This window comes from Melospiza georgiana, chromosome 2 (genome assembly GCF_028018845.1).
Source record: "Melospiza georgiana isolate bMelGeo1 chromosome 2, bMelGeo1.pri, whole genome shotgun sequence".
In the NCBI taxonomy this organism is placed as follows: domain Eukaryota; kingdom Metazoa; phylum Chordata; class Aves; order Passeriformes; family Passerellidae; genus Melospiza; species Melospiza georgiana.
The window spans coordinates 23,441,276-23,461,153 of record NC_080431.1 but is presented as its reverse complement, the minus strand read 5'-3'; the positions used below and the strand labels follow the sequence as shown (position 1 = coordinate 23,461,153).

Sequence of the window (19,878 nt, the reverse complement as noted above, 5' to 3'; positions counted from 1 at the left end):
AAATGGTGAGAGGTTTTAGTGTCACACTGAACTATACTACTCTGTTTCTGGGCTGTTATGTTTTTAGTTTTCAGTGATAGATGGTTGGGAGAATTAAGAGAACTGCCATCAGTTTGTCAGATATTCATTCCATAAAGGCTAAATAGGACTCCAGGAGGTGATGTGATGTTAGGCAGGTTTCATGGATGGTGTCCATAATGGCAAACAGTGCAATGCAGGAGCTCTGGAAAGCAAAGTGTCTGGTAGTGAGGATGCAACATTCTCAAGGGTTACAATATGAACATACAGCATGGGTGTGCAGTGGACTGGTCCAATCCATGTACTGAATGCCTGAAAGCACTTCAGAGTGCATCTTCCATTTCTAGCTCCCCTTAAGAAGGAAGCAGCTCTTGCTCTTGAGAGCTTTTTGTGATGCAGCTGCATGCAGTATGTGGAGATCACCAAGTTTGAATTCATAAGCTTATTCCCATTCCAGATAATGTAGTGTGTCTACTCCCATTTGTCCTCTTTAAAATGTAAAAACATAAAACCATAGGGGGAGTTCTGTAATGTATCTGCACCTACATACAGACATGGGTATTTGTCTTTAGATAAGTATTTAGAGCTAATCACAAACTTTTGCAGAAGCAGCAGCTTCTGGACCAAAACTGTCTGTCATAAGACCCTGTGCAGAATTGCTGTCTTATACAGTCTTCTGTTTCAGCTTCCTAAAACTTGGATCCTAGCAGACTGCAGTGGAGGCTGTGTTATATTTTTGTGATACAGCTGCTTTATGTTGCATTTTAATGTCATGATAGCATTTTACATAGATTTTCTAATTATGAACATTAAACTGTTTAGCACTGCTAAATGTAGGCTACATTTCAAGCAGATTTTGGAATGAGACCTTCTGAGGCCCAGCCAAAATGCCCCCAATATGCTGGAAGCCAACCTTGAAAAAATGTTCCTGGGAAGATCTACTTGTATTTACATATCTATTTGCATTCAAGCTAAAAAGAATATTTTTATCTCTAATATTTTTGTTGTCCTAGATACTGGAAACACTGATACTTATGTCTTAAAAAACAAAGTTTGAAGGATATGTATCTGGTATTTGCCAAAATACTGAAGGCAAATTTCTGGTTTGGTACAAATTTAACCATTTTGCCAAATGATATATAACAGCTGTCAGGGTGCTTCCAGTTTCAATTCTAGCTTGAGCTACTATAAATTCCAAAAGGGGCAGAATCCAGCTATTGATCGCAGGTTCCTTGAGTCTTTATCTGAGTGAACAGTTAAATCCATCCAGGAGGCTGTATGCAGGCACTGTGTGGCTCATAAATGAGAGTGCTTATTTTGAAGAGCAGTATCTCAAGAAGGATCCTATGAGTAAAGGCACATACTATAGCTCGTAAGACATAAGACTGTTGTGAAAGCTCAAATCCTGTGAGAGTACAGCAGTAGGCAGTGGTAAGCTCATGAAGACTGCACACACATGCACAGTTGCTTTGTATTGAAAATAGTCCACTCTGAAGGAATAAAATATGTTAGGAGGAGAAAGTATACTTGGGTGTGAGATTTTCAGGTTTTGGTCATTTGGGTTTTTTACCTCTTTGCTAGACAAATACTGTTAGTGATTTTTCTCATCCACACTAGTCTTATTTCAAGTTGCTTTGTGTTTTGTTTGTTTTTTTCCAACTGACAATCATGCTGATCATTTCTGTTCTTCATTTGTTTGGATGATAGAGCTTTTGCCATCCTCAGAAATTTATGCTTAAATCTAATGTTATGTGGTTAAACTGTCAAATTGGATTCTATGGTGTTTAAAAGGAATGCCAGGAACAGAGCAGAAAGGAATTATAGGCAACCACGTGCCCACATCCACGGAGAGGCAATAGGGACACAGCTCAGGAGCATAAATGTGGTGGTCATTAGGGTTCTTCTCTTGCTCACATTTGGTGCACAGGAGCAAAAGTGGTTGGTGTGTCATAACAGGCAACAAACTTCAGAGGCTTAATCATGTGGGGCAGCCTCTGAGATGAAGGGAACTCTCCTGTCTCTGAGCACTGCTGCTGAGCATCTGAAGCATCCTTATCTTTCTAGGAAAAGGGAAAACGATTCAGCGCAAGGCTAAGCCACAGAAGAAGCGGGAAGAAAAGGACAGAAGAGGGAAAGGAAAGCAACAGGAGGATGAGCTGAAGGATTCCTTGGCAGATGATGACAGTTCTTCAACCACAACAGAAACCTCCAACCCAGATACAGAGCCACTTCTCAAAGAGGTATGGCACTGCTGAGAAAAGGAGGCCCTTGTATGGCCCTGTGTGTCACCCACTGGAGTAGGAACACGGTGTCTCTCCCCCACACCATCCTCATATAATACCTAATAAAGGAAGAATGGTAATTAAAAAGAACATTTCCCTATTCTTGCCTTCACTGTATCAAATCTGCACCTCTGAGTGCAGAGAACAAGCTTAAGTCCTGTAGTCTCAGGACTAAAAATGCCCAGGTGACTGTGGCATGAATTAGCCAGCAGCTGTCAGCAGCATTGTGGTGATTATCTCCTGGCCTCTTCTATTTGCAGAATAAAATGCCAAAGTGTGGATGCTAATTTCATTCAGCAATTAAGGCTGAATCATGCCTTTTGCCAGTTAGAAAGGCTCAGATCAATGGTGGTAACTTGTCAGCACATAGTTAACTTAATTACCTTATACAATACCCCTAGCTTTGCTTAACTTATTCAGCTCACATGCTCCAAGGTAATAAACTAATGTCTACAGTTTGTGTAGTGGTTGGATTGTCATAGATATTTTGTCCTAAAGGAAACTCTGACAAAGAAGAGGCAATGCCAAAGGGAAGAAAACCAATCCTAAATTTTAATATCTTAAATTTGAACTTTGTAAAAGACAAGGATTATAGCTGTGGGGATGAAAACAAATCCATGGGATATATTTTAAAGGTTACAGTTTAGTAAGTTGTCACTTGAAAGTTACTGTTGATATTTTCAGGATGGCTATTTGAGACTATACTTGTATTTAGGCAGTCTTAGAAGTGTGATTAAAGAAAATAATAAATGTAATGGTGAAGTTTCTCATATTATTTGCTTTGTTGAAGAGTGTGTTTTAGGTGGCCTGGACTGCGTGCAGGAGATGCAGTAAAGGTCTCAGTACAGAGATAGCATCATATTAAATAGACCCGTAGGCCGTGGCCAGGGGAGCTGTGTATTTGCAAACATCAGATCTCCTTGAAGCTCATTAATTTGATATTTCTATTTCTGCTTCTCTAAATAGAAAAAATAGAAACTATATTTTATAGGCAAACTCATTAAGTTATGAAAAAATACTTTTAATACTCCAAAAATTTTAATGTTTTCCAACAGCATTCTTTCCTCTGCCCTCTTTGTTATGATGCAAGAGGGACTTTGCTTTTCATGATTATTAATGTGTCATTTTATCTTTTGTAGGAACCTGAGAAACAAAAGGGAAAAGTTACAGCAGAAAAACCTGAAAATGAAATAGTCCCAGTAAAACAGAAAACCAAAAAAGTGCTTACAAGTATCAAGAAAGAAATCCCTGTAGATGTGAAAACCAGGTAAGCATAATGAAGGCTGTCTAGTAGGGAAAGTATCGTGTATAAAGGGAAGATGGGTTGATAAAAATATCTGTATTTGACTGTTGTAGCTGCCAGTTTGGCAAATGCCAACAACAGGTACCTTTAAACATCTTCCTCTTCCTTCCTGATGTCAGGGAGCATCTGAAGCTTGTAAATAATAAATTACTTAATGGAAACACAGCACATAAGTGAGAGCTAAATCCAGCAATGAAAGGCAGGCAAAGCAATGTTAAGGTTTTTATAACAGGTATTGCATACAAAAAGTGAGGTTAATGATTCTAGGGGCAGCACACTGAGCCAGCATTAACGTGAGTGCCTTTAGCTGCCCTTGGGAAACTGCAGCCTCAGTTTCCTTTTTCATGTCATAGAGTAAGGTCAGTCTTGGATGCTTTCTTAAAGGAGGCTGCTGCCACTGCCACTCCCTTACTGGCATGTGGTTGATTGCAGAGCACAGATAGGGGGAAACATGAAGAATCTTAGTCTTACTATAGCTAGTTCATTCCAAAATAGTGTTGTGAAATCAGATTGGTATCCAAGTGCCACAAGAGTAAACTTTACCAAATGAGGGTATGGTATATCAACTGTGTTTTTCCTACTGTAATTAATAGTAGACTGAGTTTACAGTTAGAAGAAATTAATGTTCTTCAAAATATTTCTGAAAACATTGCCTGGCAAAGTCTACTCCTTATTTATTCTTACTATTATGTACTTTGCTTTATCTTATAACTCACAAGTTCATTATGTGTGACAGTTTTCAAAGGCCACAATGACAGCTGGCTTGGAATTCTTCTGCAAGAAACAGGGAAAATAGTTCCTCCCTAGAAGGTTTGAGGGACAGAATCAAATACCTGGAGAAAAAGAGCAATATACAGCCAATTGAATTTGGTGGTACATTTAAGTAGATTTATATTATTGATTAAAAAACCAATCCTATGTATTGAGGTTAATAGTGTATTAGGAGCATGGGATCTGACAGGGGTGTGTAGGGATAGAGTAGAAACTGGGCAGCTGCCATTTCTTCTTGCCTCTGTACAATCAAATGGATTTTGTGATGCTGGAGCTCCAGGGTGAAAGCTGCTTCTGGAGCGTGAGTGAGCCTAATACAGCATGTGGAGCAGTGTGGGTCATATATGTGTGTGTGTGTATAAAAGTGCTTTTCAGTACTTCAGAGCTTTGAAATAAAATAATTTCTGTTTTCTTTTAGTCCCTTGGAATTGTCGTATACTCCCCCACTGGAAAACAAGCAGCGCAAAACCTTTCCATCCAAGATCTCCACACCACACCTTTTGTCAAGTAGCTCTAAATCAAGAAACCTCCCCAAAACAAGAGGTAATGTGAAGCTGATTTTTCTAAATACCTCAAGAGTTTTATATCATTGTCTGTAACCCCTCTTGAGTGCTTAATTCTAAGTCTGGTGTGAGAAGAAAGCTACCCAGTTTATTATCCACACACTTGTTTTCTTTTGTTTTAATAGGTCCAAGCAGTAAGTTAATGGAGAACAGGCCATCAGTATTAGCAAAATTTCTCCCCAGTGGTTCTGCACAGGAGCTAGGAAACACCAGCAGCTCAGAAGGGGAAAAGGATTCTCCACCACCAGAGTGGGACTCTGTGCCTCTCCACAAAGCTGGCAGCTGTAAGTAATCACCAGACAATGGCAGAATGAGTGTTCTGCAATTAATATCTGTAGATAGACTTGATCTGTTTATAGATCTTCCTGTCTCCTTTTCACTGCAGCTCCATTTTTCTGCTATAGGCCCCATATTGGTAGCATCTGTTATGATTTGGGAGGTTTGACAATGGCGTGGGCAGAACATAGGTCATTCTACAGCTCTCCGGTGATGAACAGGATTCAGAAGCTGCTGGAGAAATTGAGAAAATTATAATTACTGCTCAAAAAAAGTATTTTCTACAGTAGATGAGGTTTTGCTTGGTCAGATCTGCTCCAGCCAAATTTGGAACTAATTAGATTATTTTTCCTTGAGAGGGAACACTGAAAACACCTTAATGCAATGGTTATTGGGACACTTGTTACAATTTTTGTGGTTGCATTGTAAATCCCTTGTGTGGGAACCAACTCACCTCCTCCTGGCTGTTTGTGTTGCAAATCAGTCTCTCTGAAAATAAACAGCGGACTTAAATAACCATAGGTGAACACAGAGAAGGAGCTGCTGCTTCCATCACTGGGAGCAAACAGCCTTTCTCATGATTCCTCCATTTGACCAGAAGGGATAGCAGAAGTTTGAGAAGCCTTTGCTGTAGTGTAAATCCTACAGGAAGATGTTTTGTGTTTCTCTTTATAGCCACAGACAACCTGTACAAGCTGTCTCTGCAAACCCTGAACGCAGACGCCTTCCTGAAGCAGCGGCAGCCCTCTCCAACGCCCGCCTCTCCATCCCCCCCTCCTCCTGCTACACCCTTTGCTTTCGGGCCACGGGGAGGCACTTACAGCAGCATTGTCAACAGCAGCTGCAGCAAGTGAGTCCACATCCTGCCTCCTACTGATTTCCCAGGCACTGAGCGCTTGTGGAGCTGTGCTTCACAGAGGGCATCTCCCTATTCCCCATTTCCTCTTCCCATGGAAACTGCTTTTCTGCAGATACGCCACTGTGCATATCTTGCCTTGCAGTGAAACATTGTAAATTGGAAAAATTTGTTCTCTAGTTTATGATCCAACTCATCTCTACAGCCACAACAGCCCTATTTTCCACAATACCAGCAGTTTCACTGCTAACTCTACTAGTTCTCTTCTTACTAACCATCCTAGAGGTAGCAGTAGCGATACTCCAAGCCTGTGTCTTTGTGCTCCTGCTGAGCCTCTACCTACAAGAAAACATCTAACTCTCAATGGCACACCAAGCACATTCTTACCACATAGTAGACCCTAGCCCCTGACCCATACTAGGAGCAGCTGCTGCTCTCCTAACCACCTCAGGATTAACAATATGATTCCACTGCAATTCCCCTGAATTACATGAAACTTTTCAGGTGTTATAAACATTTTCTTGAATGCTAGCTTAAATTGCTGCTTTTTAAATCAAACTGCTGAAGTCCAAAACCTTACTCTTTTATGCCCTCTTTTTTGTTTGTTTCTTTCTCATTTTAGTGAAACAAAAAACAAGCAGCCTAATGGTACCAAACATAAGCTGGCAAAGGCAGCTTCTCTTCCAGGCAGGAATGGAAACCCCACTTTTGCTGCTGTAGCTGCAGGTTACGACAAAAGTCCAGGTACTAGAACCAGTTTGAAGTTCTTAATAATTCCAAATATTTCCTGAATAATCTGTTATTTTGCTGAGGTTTATTTTACTCATTTTTTACATATATATTCTCACAGGTGGCAGTGGTTTACCAAAGGTTTCTCCAAGCAAGACAGATGTTTCCAGCAATATCAGCATTTCCCACACAGTTGTTGACAGTGATGGCTCTGACAGGTAATTTTTGTACTCTCTAGGCAAATACCTGGACCACTAGAAAAGAAGATTGAGTATTAATGATATTTTGAAGGGACTGACATAATTCATTCTGGTTAGGCTTTTTTTAAACTATTTTTAAAGTCTAGGCACATCATCTCTCACCTTGCAGAAAAGTTTAGGAGTTGCAAGTGACTTAAAAGTAGAAAGATGTTCTGGATGTGATGGGAGCTTTTTCCTCCTCATTCCAAGTAACTCAACATTCTGTTCTTGGGCATCCACACAATGAGAAATCAGCTTGGCTCTCTCAGTGCTGAGGAGTGTGTACCAAGGTCATTTGAAGGGTGACAGGCAGAGTACCTTGCTGTGCAGCAAAGCCTTTCACTTCTGCTTTAACATAGAGACCAGAACTGTCAGTGAGCTTTGTGCTTTCAGGAGGAGCAGGGCAGAGCTGCACTCAGTCACATTCTCTGAGGCACATGTCTCTTCTGACATTTTGGCAGTTAGTTGTGAAAAGCAGTAACCTTTAACCTTTCTGGAGTAGGAAAGAGATTTGAATTCAAGTTTCCATATGTAAAGGAATTACTTTGAGTGTGGTTTGTGCATTGGAGTTTTGTTTGTTTTGGTGGATGTTTAGCACTGGTTTCAGTTAACTCAGCTGTTGCTTTTAAGAAGCTTGTTCATGGGTGTATTTGTATCCCTTCCAAGTCACTGTAAATTTTATCTGCTTGAGAAAAAAAAACTTGGGCTCCCTGAGTTTTCTGAACAACTGATCAAAAGAGCTACTCTCATGTTTGTTTGATACTCATTCTACAGATTAAAGAGCACTGTCTGTATTATTGTGTTACTCCAAGATGGGTGTATACACAGGAAAATGTATATCACCAAAATCTATTGTTAAAACAAAACCAAACCGATTTCCTAACTCTTGATCACCATTAAATATTTATTATGTTTAACTATATATTTTATATAGATATATATAAATATAATAGTTAAATATATTTACACACATACTTTTGTATATAGATCAGTAAGTTCATATTGTCAATAGTACTGTGTTAATGAGCTGTGTATTACCTTCCTGTTCCTCCATAAAATGTAGTTCGGGTTTGTGGAGTCCTATCAGCAATCCCAGCAGTCCTGATTTCACACCTCTCAACTCCTTCTCTGCATTTGGGCACTCTTTTAACTTAACTGGAGGTGAGTTCTCCTGTTCAAATATTTTTCTATATTCAAATACAGGTAGAGAAATGTTGTGCCTTCATTCCACTAGTCTAAATACAGTGTTTCCATCCTCACTCCTAAAAGGGAAGACTATGTAGGAACATTTCTTAAAAATTTGGTGTTATATTCTGAGTTTCACTTCAGAGAAAGTTCGTGAAATCTCACAGAGTGTTTCGTGGACTGAGAATGCTTGGGTTTGTTTGGAGTTTCTCTGCTGCAGTAAAATTTCTGGGTTTTGGGGGTTATTTCCTTAGTCTTCTTCCTCTCCATCCCTCCGCCAAAACTTTACTGTAGGTCCCACAAATGTGCCAATAGGCCTATGGTTTCCTGAGCATTAACATATACTTAAAACCATGGCTCTGTTAAGTGAGGCAGTGGCCCAGCCCTCATATTGCTTTTCTCTTGCGTTTTCCTGCAGTATTTTTATCTAGCTGCACAATGAACTGGTGCATACTAAACCCAGCAATTAATTAATTAATGTACTTAAGTATTTGGGTACATTTCCACAAGTGTAATGGAGGTGGCCAGGCATTGAGATTGCAGGGTGTGGTTGCTCTGTGTACTTGGGCACGTGTGCTGTGTTTTGAGGTGGCTGAAAAGATGATAAGCAAAGTAAACTTTGGATGTGGCATCAGTGTCTACTGATAAAATGCTATTTACTGCCACAGCTTGTTGTCTGCTGGGAATGCAAACAATGGCAGCTGCTGCTGCTGTGGGGTTCTTTCTTCATCAGCAACACTTGGCACCTGTGGCTCTGCGGGCACCAGTAAAAGGCCTGGGATCAGTTCTGTGTGTGAGAAGCAGGCAAGCCATGACTGCTGGTGCTCCCTTTTCCTTCTCATAGCAGAGATGGAGTCAGGGCTGGGGCACTCCCAGTGCTGCCTCTTCCCAGGAGTCACCTGGGAAGGGAGTGCTACAAGGCAAAGCAGCCCTGCAGTCACAGAGAACTGCCAGGACTCTGAGTGCTGCTGCTGTGCTTAGGCTGCACTGAATTACTCACAGCAAGGGTTCAGCTCTTTTCCCACTATAGCAATGACAAATTTTGTGTCCCTGTCTGATGCTGGTCACATGAGATGATATTTGTATTGCATTCTAATATCACTGCAGCAGGACCTGCTAGAAAAATATGGGAAATAATGGTGAAAAGTATTGTTCTTTGAAAAAGAGGGAGAGTAATGTACTTATTTTAACTTCATTTTATTTTTAGAGGTTTTTAGCAAGCTTGGTTTAGCTCGATCTGCTTATGGGCAGGATGTTCAGAGAAACTGGAATGAATTCAATAATGTTCCATCATCCATCTGGGATCCTTCAGCTACAGATTCTGTACCCTCCTGGCCAACAAGCTCAAGTTCCCCAACTCATACAACTGCAGTAAGTACTCAGTCCATCCAAATACAATGGTTTATTACTGTTACAAGCCTGTTCTGTATGTGACATATAATTTAATCCAGAGGAATTGGGGATTAAAAGAAATTAACTGAAGAATAAAAGAAGAAGGAATTTACATATATTCATCTTGGTGTATTTAAGTTGATATGGCTGTTGGACAAAGAATTATTAGTCTCCTCACTTGCAAATGATGAATCCATGGACACTGCTTCCCATAAAAATATCTGTCACAAGAGCACCTTGCAGCACTTACAAAAGTGTATTCTGCTCCCACATCCTTCAGGTTTGCTCCTCTGCCATGGCTGGACACTGCATATGTTACTTCAGGTTTGATGGACAGTTGCAAAATAGGCAATATGATAACTTCCACACTTTGCTTCTGCTTTTTGAATGCAGTATTGCACCTGTTTGTAAATTAACAAAAGGTCCCAGAAAAAACTATCTAAAAGACCTTAAATATATTCTTTTCAGTTTAGGAAAAAACACTAAAGGACTGAAGACAAAGTGAAGTCTTTAAACTGACTACTTATTTTGATGAAGATTTTGAGTATAGCAAAAGGAGAAAAACCCCAACTTTACTGATTGTAGTGCTGCACTGTCATCCTTGTGTCAGACTAGAACTTATGCTGCAACAGCTGTCTTCACTGCCAGCTGAAATCCTTCTTCATGTTGACTTCTGAAAATGTTTTTGTAGTGAGTAAGAGGCAATGTTTACTTCACCTGGGAGCAGCTCAGATGGAGTGGGGGAAGGCAGGGACAGGGGAAGCCAAAGAAGGTCACACAGCTTCTTATGGACACAGGCTTGCAGATCCCATCCTTGTCATGTGGCTACAGGCAGAGCTGGAACCTCACTGAAACTATGTAAGGAAAGATGTTTGGATTTTGGCCACATGGAGGGCAGGTTTCTCAGCATTTGGTAGAGGGAGAGCTTGAGGACAACCATAACAAGCTCTCTAGCTCTCAACTCATATTTCCCAGCTGCTTTTGAAAAATATTTAGAAGTCTGCTTCAAGAAGCATCAAGAAGGAAGCCTGACAAATGATATAGAAGAAGTGTCAGGTACTCCATTTAAGTACTTTGATTTGGGAGGAGATATTTTAGGAGTTTACTCAAGGAGAAGATCACATAATAAACAAGAAGCAAGCAGCAAACTGGCTGAAATACTCAAGGCTGCTATAAATTATAGGAGTATTTTCAAGTAGGTATGGCAAGCCAGAACAGGAAAGCTTGGCTTTTCCTGTTACTGAGCCTCCTTGCTCTAGGTGCCTGATAAGAGAGCAGGTACCAGGCCAGGGCCCTGCCCCTTCCTCTGTTCTGGGACGAGAGCCAAAGCCATTGTTGCAAACAGCACTTAGGCAGTGGCTCCTGTGTTACCCTTTTTCTAGGAAGGTTTCTGGAGAGTTGATTTTGGTTGTTCTCCTTCCTTACTCCTCTTGCTTTCTCCTTGTATGCACAACAACTCTGCTTCTGTGCTTTTCCCCTCAGCCTGGCTGCCTTGCTGGTACTCCTTCCCAGGTTTCTTTCCAACCACATTCTCCTACTCCCCATTCCTGTGTTTCTCTGTGTGTAGTTCTGCCTGCCAGCCACTTTGTACCTCCTTCCACCAACCTTGAAAGGGCATAGCAGGTGCTTTTCTCTGCTGCTCCTTTCCTGGTTGCTTCTGATTTATGAGAAAACCTTTCTATCATGATCTCCCAAACACTTTTGGGACAGTAGGAGCAAATAGTTCCTGCCTCTTGCCTGCAGCAGGAAATAGGGTGGACTTTTAGTGTGTTAGGGTAGGTTCTGAGCAGCAGAGCAAGTGTTTCATGCTGTAGGCTTAGTAGTCTAAATGCTGGCGTAGCTTAAATATAACCCTTTATTTATGTGACAGTAATACACTGTGACCTGGTCTGGCCCAGTTTCTCAGTGGCATCGTAGAGTTCTGGTGTCATTGGCCTGGTTAGCCCACAAGAAGTGCTCAGAACTCCTGTCCAGCTCTTGGTATAGCAAATTTGGTGGTGTGTTAGCATCCAGCCAGCTTCAGGTATGATTAGACTGAGCCTGTCTTCTTCATTCCAGAGCAGAGAATAAAAACCTAAAAGGGAGAAATTTTCAGATTCTACTTTGTTTTCCTTTCTAAAGGGATTTTTGTTTAAATTTTCAGATTCAGGGTACACTGATACTGATTAACCTTTAGTGTGTGTTATCCAAGGGCAGAGATCTTGGGAAGGGGTGCCCTATCTCCAGCCACTAAATCCAAACATAAGGATGCTTGTACCTAACAGCACTTACTCAACAAGTCTGCTGCCTTTTGGGTGTATCAAGTTTCCAGTATATTTGCAAATTGAATTTACAGCTTATGTACATTAAATCTGTTGACACTGGGTTATGTAGTGCCAGAAGCCTACATGTAGCAGGTTCTGTGCTAATATTAGCAGTAAGTTATGCTAACCTTTCTCATCTCCATCTTTGGCTGCTTCCTGGTATCACTTTCCACCACATCACCACAGGTCATGTTCCTCTGCTTGCTGTGTGCTACTGTTTGGGCTTTAGTAAAATACAGTTGAGAGAACCTGGGCCTGTGTTCCTGCATATATTCTCTAGGCTTGCTGTACCTGTCCTGTATATCTCAGATGCATTTGTGATGTGCTGGAACTTTGCATCTGCACCATGACCATTTGTCAGAGACTTCCAAATGTCTTGGAGCCAGGACAGACTTTATGGAATTCAGTGATAATTGGCCAGTTCTCCTGTCCCCTCTCCCTTCATCTGGAGAAATTCTGGGTGGGGAAAAAGCACATACTGAGAATATGGAGTAGGTACAGTGGGACTGAACACGAGTAGATTCATCCAAAACAGACAAGGTCTGACTACAGGCTGATAAATCTGCAAACAGCAGAAAAGATGAAAAAGGGACTTTGCTGTTAACTTTCATTGCAACTTGATTTTTTCTTAAATTTTTTGAGTCTTGAACCATGTTTATCTACCTCATTCTAACTAGTTTGTTTAAGCATAAGTGTTCTGGCCCTTGTGTGGTGAACACTCCTAGTGCTTAAATTAGCTCTGGTATGGGGATGTCTCACTGCAATGAAAACAGCTCGACAGCTGCAACGTGACTGCGCCCTGCAGCCTGTGCAGCTCCCAGAGCACTCAGCTGCAGCAGCAGTGTGGCTCCTCTGGGCAAGCTCTAGTGAAGGCAGCTCAGAGCTCTGTGTTGCAGTGAGGATGGAAGGGGTTCCAGAGCAGGCTTCTTGATGGTGCTGCTCAGATACTTTTCTTTTGGGGGGCTGGAAGGTGGAAATTGAGGCTTACCAAACCGCCCCTTTCCTTGCTCTGTCTTTACTGCAGTCAATCCTGGGCAACCCCAGTGGCCTGTGGTCCACCACTCCATTCAGCAGTTCCATTTGGTCAAGTAATCTCAACAGTGGCCTTCCCTTCACCACTCCAACAAACGCCTTGTCAGGCATTGATCTCATGGGCAGTGAGAACTCCGCCGCTGCTCCGCCGCCGCCCGCTGCCGCCGCCGTTGCCAATCCTGCTGAAGACATGGGACAGACCTACAATCCTTGGAGAATTTGGAGCCCAACGATTGGAAGAAGAAGTTCAGATCCCTGGTCAAATTCACACTATCCTCATGAAAACTAAAGCAAAAAGAAAGAACTCTTACCCAGGTCGTGACTCAATTCTGAATGCAAATTTTTGAAACGTCGTTTTCAGGCCGTTGCTTCCCCAGCCCCACTCCCCATCAGTCATGCTTTCATCACTTACTCCTTTTCAAAGTCTGTCCTGCAGTATGGTAGTGTGAGATTGCAGATAAGCTTGGAAATGTCTGGGTGTGGTCACAAATCCCAACTACAGCTATAGCCTGTAAATATGAACAGTTTCACTGGTTTCATATTTTACCATCTGCCATCTTTATTTAGGAAACAATTTGAACTCTAAAATGATCCTGGCATGCAATACTTTCATGAAAAGTTTGGGTTTTTAAATTTTTTCCAGTGTTATCCTCCAAGTTCTAATTTAAAATCAAAAGGCACTTTGTGCTAAAATGCAGAGTATTTTTTTAAAATAAGGCTGTCTTTGTTAACACAGGTTGTAAGAATGTAAAAAAGGAAAAAAAATCAACAAAAAATACCAACAAAACCAACACAAAACCTTAAGAGCAAAGTGGCTGAATGTAAGAGCATTCTGTTGAGACTGTAATACACTTTATGCTGTTTGTACATTTGTAAACCTGAATGCATTTTTAAGTTGAAGTGAAATGCACACAGCCAAGACTTGTGCAAGAAACAAGATACCATGTGCATTTCTTACAGATACAACTTTGGGTTGTACTTTAAAATAAATACGCTTTTTTCAAGATTTGTCTGCTGTAGTTCTGTTCCCCTTGTATTTTCTGCACTTGTGTGTTCATGACTCCACTTGGCACAGTCTTTGTGCCAAAATCTACTGCACACAGAGCCTGTGTTACCAGAAACTTCACTGCAGATGAAACCTGGCTTCTCAGCAGCGTGGGTTTGTATTGGAGCAGGGAATAGAAACTGTTTTCAGGGTTATGCAGTGCAACCCACTTGAAAATTCACTGGATAGCAAAAAGTTGGAAAAGTGTCTACATTCTTGAGTTTCCAGGTATCAGGTATAAGAGCAGCTGCTGTTTATGCTCCACCCATCCCTTTGTAACACTGTTCTTGCATGGGTCTGAACAAGAATGTTACTATTCTTAGATATGATTTATCTGTCCCTGTAAGGTGCCTGTTTCCATTCATTAGCAGTAAGGCAAGCCCCAGTGACTACATATATTCATCTGAGCTGAAGCCAAGTAAAAATGAACCCTTCCATTGCCAGAAACCATTAACAGACATTAGCACTGTAAATCTCAGTGGCACTGCTACCAATTTACAGCAGCAGGTGTTTATCAGAATCCATCCAGTAAAAGAGTAAGAACTGTATATTTTAGTTAATATTCCTTCTAGCATAAAGGTTATGTATGCAACATAATATATCTCCCATTTATTTAACCAAGGGAGCCCTTTTCCAGCTTGCTTTAAGTGAACAAACCCTCCAGGTGTCAGGCTGCTGCCTTCCTGGTGCCAGCAGCAGAAGCTCAGAGATACAGATCTCCTGAATTGGAACCTGCTGTAACTCCTTTGCTCTTAAAATTTTGAGTACTTCTAGAGCCACGCCAGGTCATGAAATGTTCAACTTGGATTTGTGTGCAATTTCCCTCTGAGTAACTGAGCAAACAAGTCTCTTACTGCATGAAAATAAAGAATAAGCAGTTAAGCTCCTGACATGCCAGGGCATGCTTCTCTGCAAATGGAGCTTGGGAAGATAACCAGCAGTAACGTCAAGGTGAAGGGAGCTGCTTAAGGTCATATGCCACCTCTTCTACCCAGCAGCTGTTTACATTGGAATTGATTCCATGGAAGAAAGGAGGAGAAATTAATTCTGAGATGATAATAGTCTGCAGTGGTTTAATCAGTGAGGGTAGGAATAAAAAAATTCTGGTTTAAGAACATTTCCTTTTGAACAAGACAAGGCAAAACACAAGTAATTTAGATGCCGTTCCCTGACCCACCCCTGCTTCCCCCCAAACGTGTGAGCCATTCCCTTGTGATAATGCAAATAACCTTGGCCACTATTAAAATATTCTTAGTTCTTGTTTTGGAAGAGCTTCCCCTTGAGCACCAGTTCCAGTGAAACCACCTGAACTATGAAGATCTTTGACACAGTTTTCAGTTTGCTAAGAGAGGAAAAATCATGTCTTTCTCCCAAGGGAAATAGCCAAAGTCTAAACACTCCCTGAGTGTCTTATCTTGCTGCTCCAGGGTATTTTGGAGAGCACCTTCACTTTGTTTTGCCTACTTAAAGCAAAAGAGCTGCCTTAAAGAGAAGCCATAATTGCAATTGACAGGAATTTGGGTGAAATAAAATCTAGGCAAAAGTTTGGTATAACTAAAGAAACCTCTGTGTATGGTAAGTACATGCACAAGATGGTTTTTGCTGCCTCTTCCTGAGGTACCTACTCTGCAGCTTCTGTGGTACAGCCACTCTTGGCATGCACTGAAAAATCTCTTAAGCAGAGGGTGAGGTGGTAATGAGACAGAAGCATCCACCATCACAGAATTGTGGAGAGGACAGACCTCTTATGATCTTATGATGAGGTAAAAATAAAAAGGAATTAGATTTTGACAAAGCAAGTGCAGTCTTGCATAAAAGTCTGGATGGGGTTGAAAACATTGCACCATGCTGGGAGGACAAACAGTGTGGGGAAATGTAAGGGCAAAAGCTGGGCAGCAAGGGTGACTGTTTGCAAAGGCAGCATGGAAAAGACTGAAGCTCAGACACAAGGGAAGTTCTGTCTGGAGGAAAAAGACCAGAGGAAAAAACATCTTAAAGTGCTCAGAAGACAGGCTGTCCTGGAAACCATGGAGCTCACAGCCCTTTGGGTAATTTAAAACATTTCTTTGGAGTAGAATCAGGGCCAAGCTTCTGAACATGGAAACTGGAAACTACCAGGAGTGCAAAGTTCCCAGCAAGGAAAAGAAACAAGAGGAACAATTACTGTTAATTTTGGCAATTAGTTTGGTGCTCCTAAAGGGCAGCTCTGTTCTGCCAGTGCTAAGAAATAGACTAAAAGCCTAAAAGGTTCCTGATCTGTTACTGAAATCAGAAAGTCTGAGGTAGGAAGTATGGCCCTAACATGTGAAATCAGTTTAATTATCATGAGCTCTATTTCCAAAAGCCCTTGAAAGGCATTAGATACTTTATTAAAGTGGAAGGCTGTACCAGGACAGGATGTGCTGTTCCAGGGACACAGAGTGGTTATTTCACAGGTGCAGACACTGGGCCAGCCCTGGCCTGGGAGGGAAACACAGAACTGGGGAGTTCCTACCTCCAGGCAAGGAGGGATGAGGATGTGAGTGAACAGCAGGTTCCCAACACTGGAGCACAGTGTGAAATCGTGCAGAAGTTGTGCTCTGCACTTCAGCTGATGATAATGAGCAGTGCCTGACTGAATGAGAGTAAAATGAGTACACAAAGTATGGAGCTCTTCCACTGACACTATTTCACCCAGGTGTTTTAACACTAAGTACAGCTTTAACTGGGCTTTGTCTGTTTTCCCAGCCTTTAATTATGAGCAAGTTTTCTGAGCCTCCAGTGTTTTGGCCTTATGAAACAATGGACAACTGCAGCTCTCAGTGAGTCAGTTTGTTAGAAGAGGGATTGAAAATAATCCAGCTTCTGTATGGCTGTGCAACTGGAAGAGCATTCAAGTCACTTTGTGTTAAACAGCTTCTGCTTCAAAACTGAGTCTTTTGCCCAATACCTGTTTTTGTCTAATGCCTCTCACTGATGGACTTCATGTTCAGCTGGTGCTTCAGTCACATACATACTAAAGCAGCCTTCAAGATGACTGGATCAGCAGGCTCTTCAGCAGCCCTCTGAACACAACTTCTAACCATGCTTGCTGTCCCTGGTGTGCTGCTCCATGCTGTGTAATCCAGCAGCAAGCAGGGCATTACCATTTTAATATTTAGATATATATATATGGAACATGAGGACAGTCCTGAACAAATTTTATTTTTTTTTTTTTTGAGCAGAGCTGTGTAAAGGCAGCTGCTCAGATCCAAGGATATCAGTTGGATCAGCTGATCTTAAGCAGCAGATTACATTGTACCAAGAGGAATGCAGAAAGAAGGAAGTGCCAATACAGATTTTATGTCCACTTTCTAAGCAAATGCCCTTGAGGTGTTTCTTTCAAGCTGGGATCTCAAATAGTAGTCCTCCAGGAAGGACCCTGTATATGAAAATTTAAAATCTGAAAATTCAGTCTGTATTTACCTATTGTGAAGCAAATGAGTCAGAATGTCATTAGCGCTGGATAAAGTGGGATCTCCAGGAGGTGCACTCACTCTGCTGAAGTTTGTACCAGATAACACTCAAGTAGTCCTTGAGTGGCAGCAGGAAGTGAGTGGGATGTTCTCACACTGCAGTAACAAGCTTCACATGGGACTCTCTTGCAAGCTGTGAAAAATCACAGCTCAATTACTTGCCCTAAACAAGCCAGAGCATCTGGAGTGTAGCATCCTAAGAGAGAAAAAAGGGATTGGCTGGGGAGGGCACCAAGGGGGTGGGGGTGGGTGAAGACAGAATTAAATAGATACAGGCTGATCATTTTATAGTTAAAGGATTAATAAAATATTCCCAAAAGAAAAGAAAAATAAAAACATCACAAAGACAACCCCAAACCAAAACAAATTAGCTATTCTGGAAAGTTTCCTAAGTGTTTTTAAGTATGAGTCCATGGCAGGATGAAATCACTTGTGTTTCAGCTTAGTTATAAGAATCTTGCTGGGAAACAAGTGTACCAGGAAAGCAGCACCTGGAGCAGCTTCTGCCCCATCCAGCATCAATTCCTGGCCACTCTGGAGTTACTGCCAGGGAAGAGACTGCTCACCAGAGAGAGGACATTAACCTGCTCTATGGCAATGCAGGACACAAGAGAAGCCAGTGAGGAGGGCCCACTGCCTGTCAAGGGGGAAATATGCAGAAAGTGGAATCAGAGGAGAGGCTGAAATGCTCCTTCAGTGGCTCTTGTTGGCTTCCTGGAAGGGGGAGGGATTTCCATCACCCCTCTTCCTGCTCTAACCTGTCCTTATCAGTCATTTCATTAGCAGCTAAATCCTGCCAATGCTGAAGAGTCTGACAACAAAGAATGAAGCAGGTTGCTAAAACTAGGCAACATTCTTCATGAAATGGGTATGATTCAGCTTGCAGCTCACAGGAGAATTCCTGATGTGCTGGAAATCTTCTGGGACAACAGTAATTTTAAGGAATATTCATTTTTAAACCAGAAGTTTATTCCTGTGAGCTTCCCATGCAGGTGTACCTGCCAAACTTGCCCACCTGCCAAATTCCATTCTGTGGCTGAAGATTGGATCTCCAAGGAGGTAAAAATCAACAGATCCTAAGAACACATCAATAGAATCTTAAGTCTTCAGTTAAACTGTGCAAAGGCAGAAAATATATTAATGCTTGAGATAAAAGGGAGGTACACAAGGAATAAAATGGTTCAGCTGAATTTAGCAAGACAGTGAGAAATTCAGATTTCACGTGCATGTGAAGAAGGAAGTGTGGAAAAAAACAGGTTTGGATTGGCTATTAGAAAAAACTTCTTCACAAAGAGTTGTCAATTATTGGAACAGGCTGCTCAGGGAACTGCTGGAGTCACCATCCTTGGAGGTATTTAAAACATGTGTTGCACTTGGGGACATAGTTTAGTGATGGATTTGGCAGTGTTATGTCAATGGTTGGACCTGATGATCTGAGAGGTCTTTTCCAACCTAAATGGTTCTGTGGTCCTGTTCCTGTTAAAGATGGTCCTCTCTTTGAAGCAGCTGAACTCAACATTTTAAAGAAATGCTCCAAATGGAAAACTCATCACATCTCAAACAGAAAGCAAACATCCATGCTGCAGCTATCAGCACACAGAATATCTCATGGTTATGTGGAAATTAATTTCAGATGTGAAAATGTGGGAGCTGGGCATGGGCTGTGAGTTGAACCCACAGTTCAGGTATGTGAAATGAGAATGAGGTGCATTGTGAGCTTAGTGCCCTTGCATTGATCAACTGCATGCAAAAATCCATATGGTGCAGTTATTAGAACAATAAAACCTGAATATTGCTCCAGTCAGCAGGTTCAGCACCAGAGAACTTCAGAAAATGGACAGTATTTGTCCTGACTTTGTAATTTAATGGAGCCTCCTTGAGAAAAGACTGATTTGGTTTATACAGCAATAATAACTCGTGGGGAGGGGGGGGGGGGGGAAGGCTTTTAGGGACTCTGATTAAATTGGCACACTGGAAAACACTTCCCCATACTCGATAAATGTGAGTAATGCCATTTCCTCCCTTTGCAGAGTGAGGAGAGTTCCACTGTTGGATCAACAGCCCCCCTCTGTGGCTGCCAAGAGCAATCTGGACACAGCAGTGCCAGTGGCTTCAGGATTTCCTCTGGGGCTTATCCTGACATCTTGACAAAAACATTTCAGATTTAATAGTAGCATTTTGCTTTAATTAATTGTGCACTGGGACAATTACCACTCCTTTCCCCACTGCCAGGCTACACAGCTGCCATTCCTCAACAGTGATGTGCCACCAGCCCTGCAGCAAGAGGAACTGGAAAGTTCTTGCAGTTCAGAAGGGAAAGTCCACAAACCAGGGCAAAGACCAGACACACAGGCTTTTACTTCTCTTCAAACATACTGTCACAACATGCC

At 41.7% G+C, this 19,878-nt stretch overlaps 1 protein-coding gene across 1 annotated transcript in view; it reads left to right on the top strand.

The window, feature by feature from the left end:
• Positions 1–13,955, top strand: part of TMEM131 (transmembrane protein 131) — a 93,622-nt gene extending 79,667 nt beyond the window's left edge. The window contains 11 exon segments of the mRNA XM_058045443.1: positions 2,083–2,258; positions 3,440–3,567; positions 4,793–4,917; positions 5,063–5,221; positions 5,889–6,063; positions 6,692–6,813; positions 6,920–7,016; positions 8,101–8,198; positions 9,430–9,593; positions 12,942–13,214; positions 13,216–13,955. Of these exon segments, the coding sequence (XP_057901426.1) occupies positions 2,083–2,258; positions 3,440–3,567; positions 4,793–4,917; positions 5,063–5,221; positions 5,889–6,063; positions 6,692–6,813; positions 6,920–7,016; positions 8,101–8,198; positions 9,430–9,593; positions 12,942–13,214; positions 13,216–13,296 (1,598 nt within the window). The 3' untranslated portion in view covers positions 13,297–13,955.
• The last annotated feature ends 5,923 nt before the right edge of the window (positions 13,956–19,878 follow it).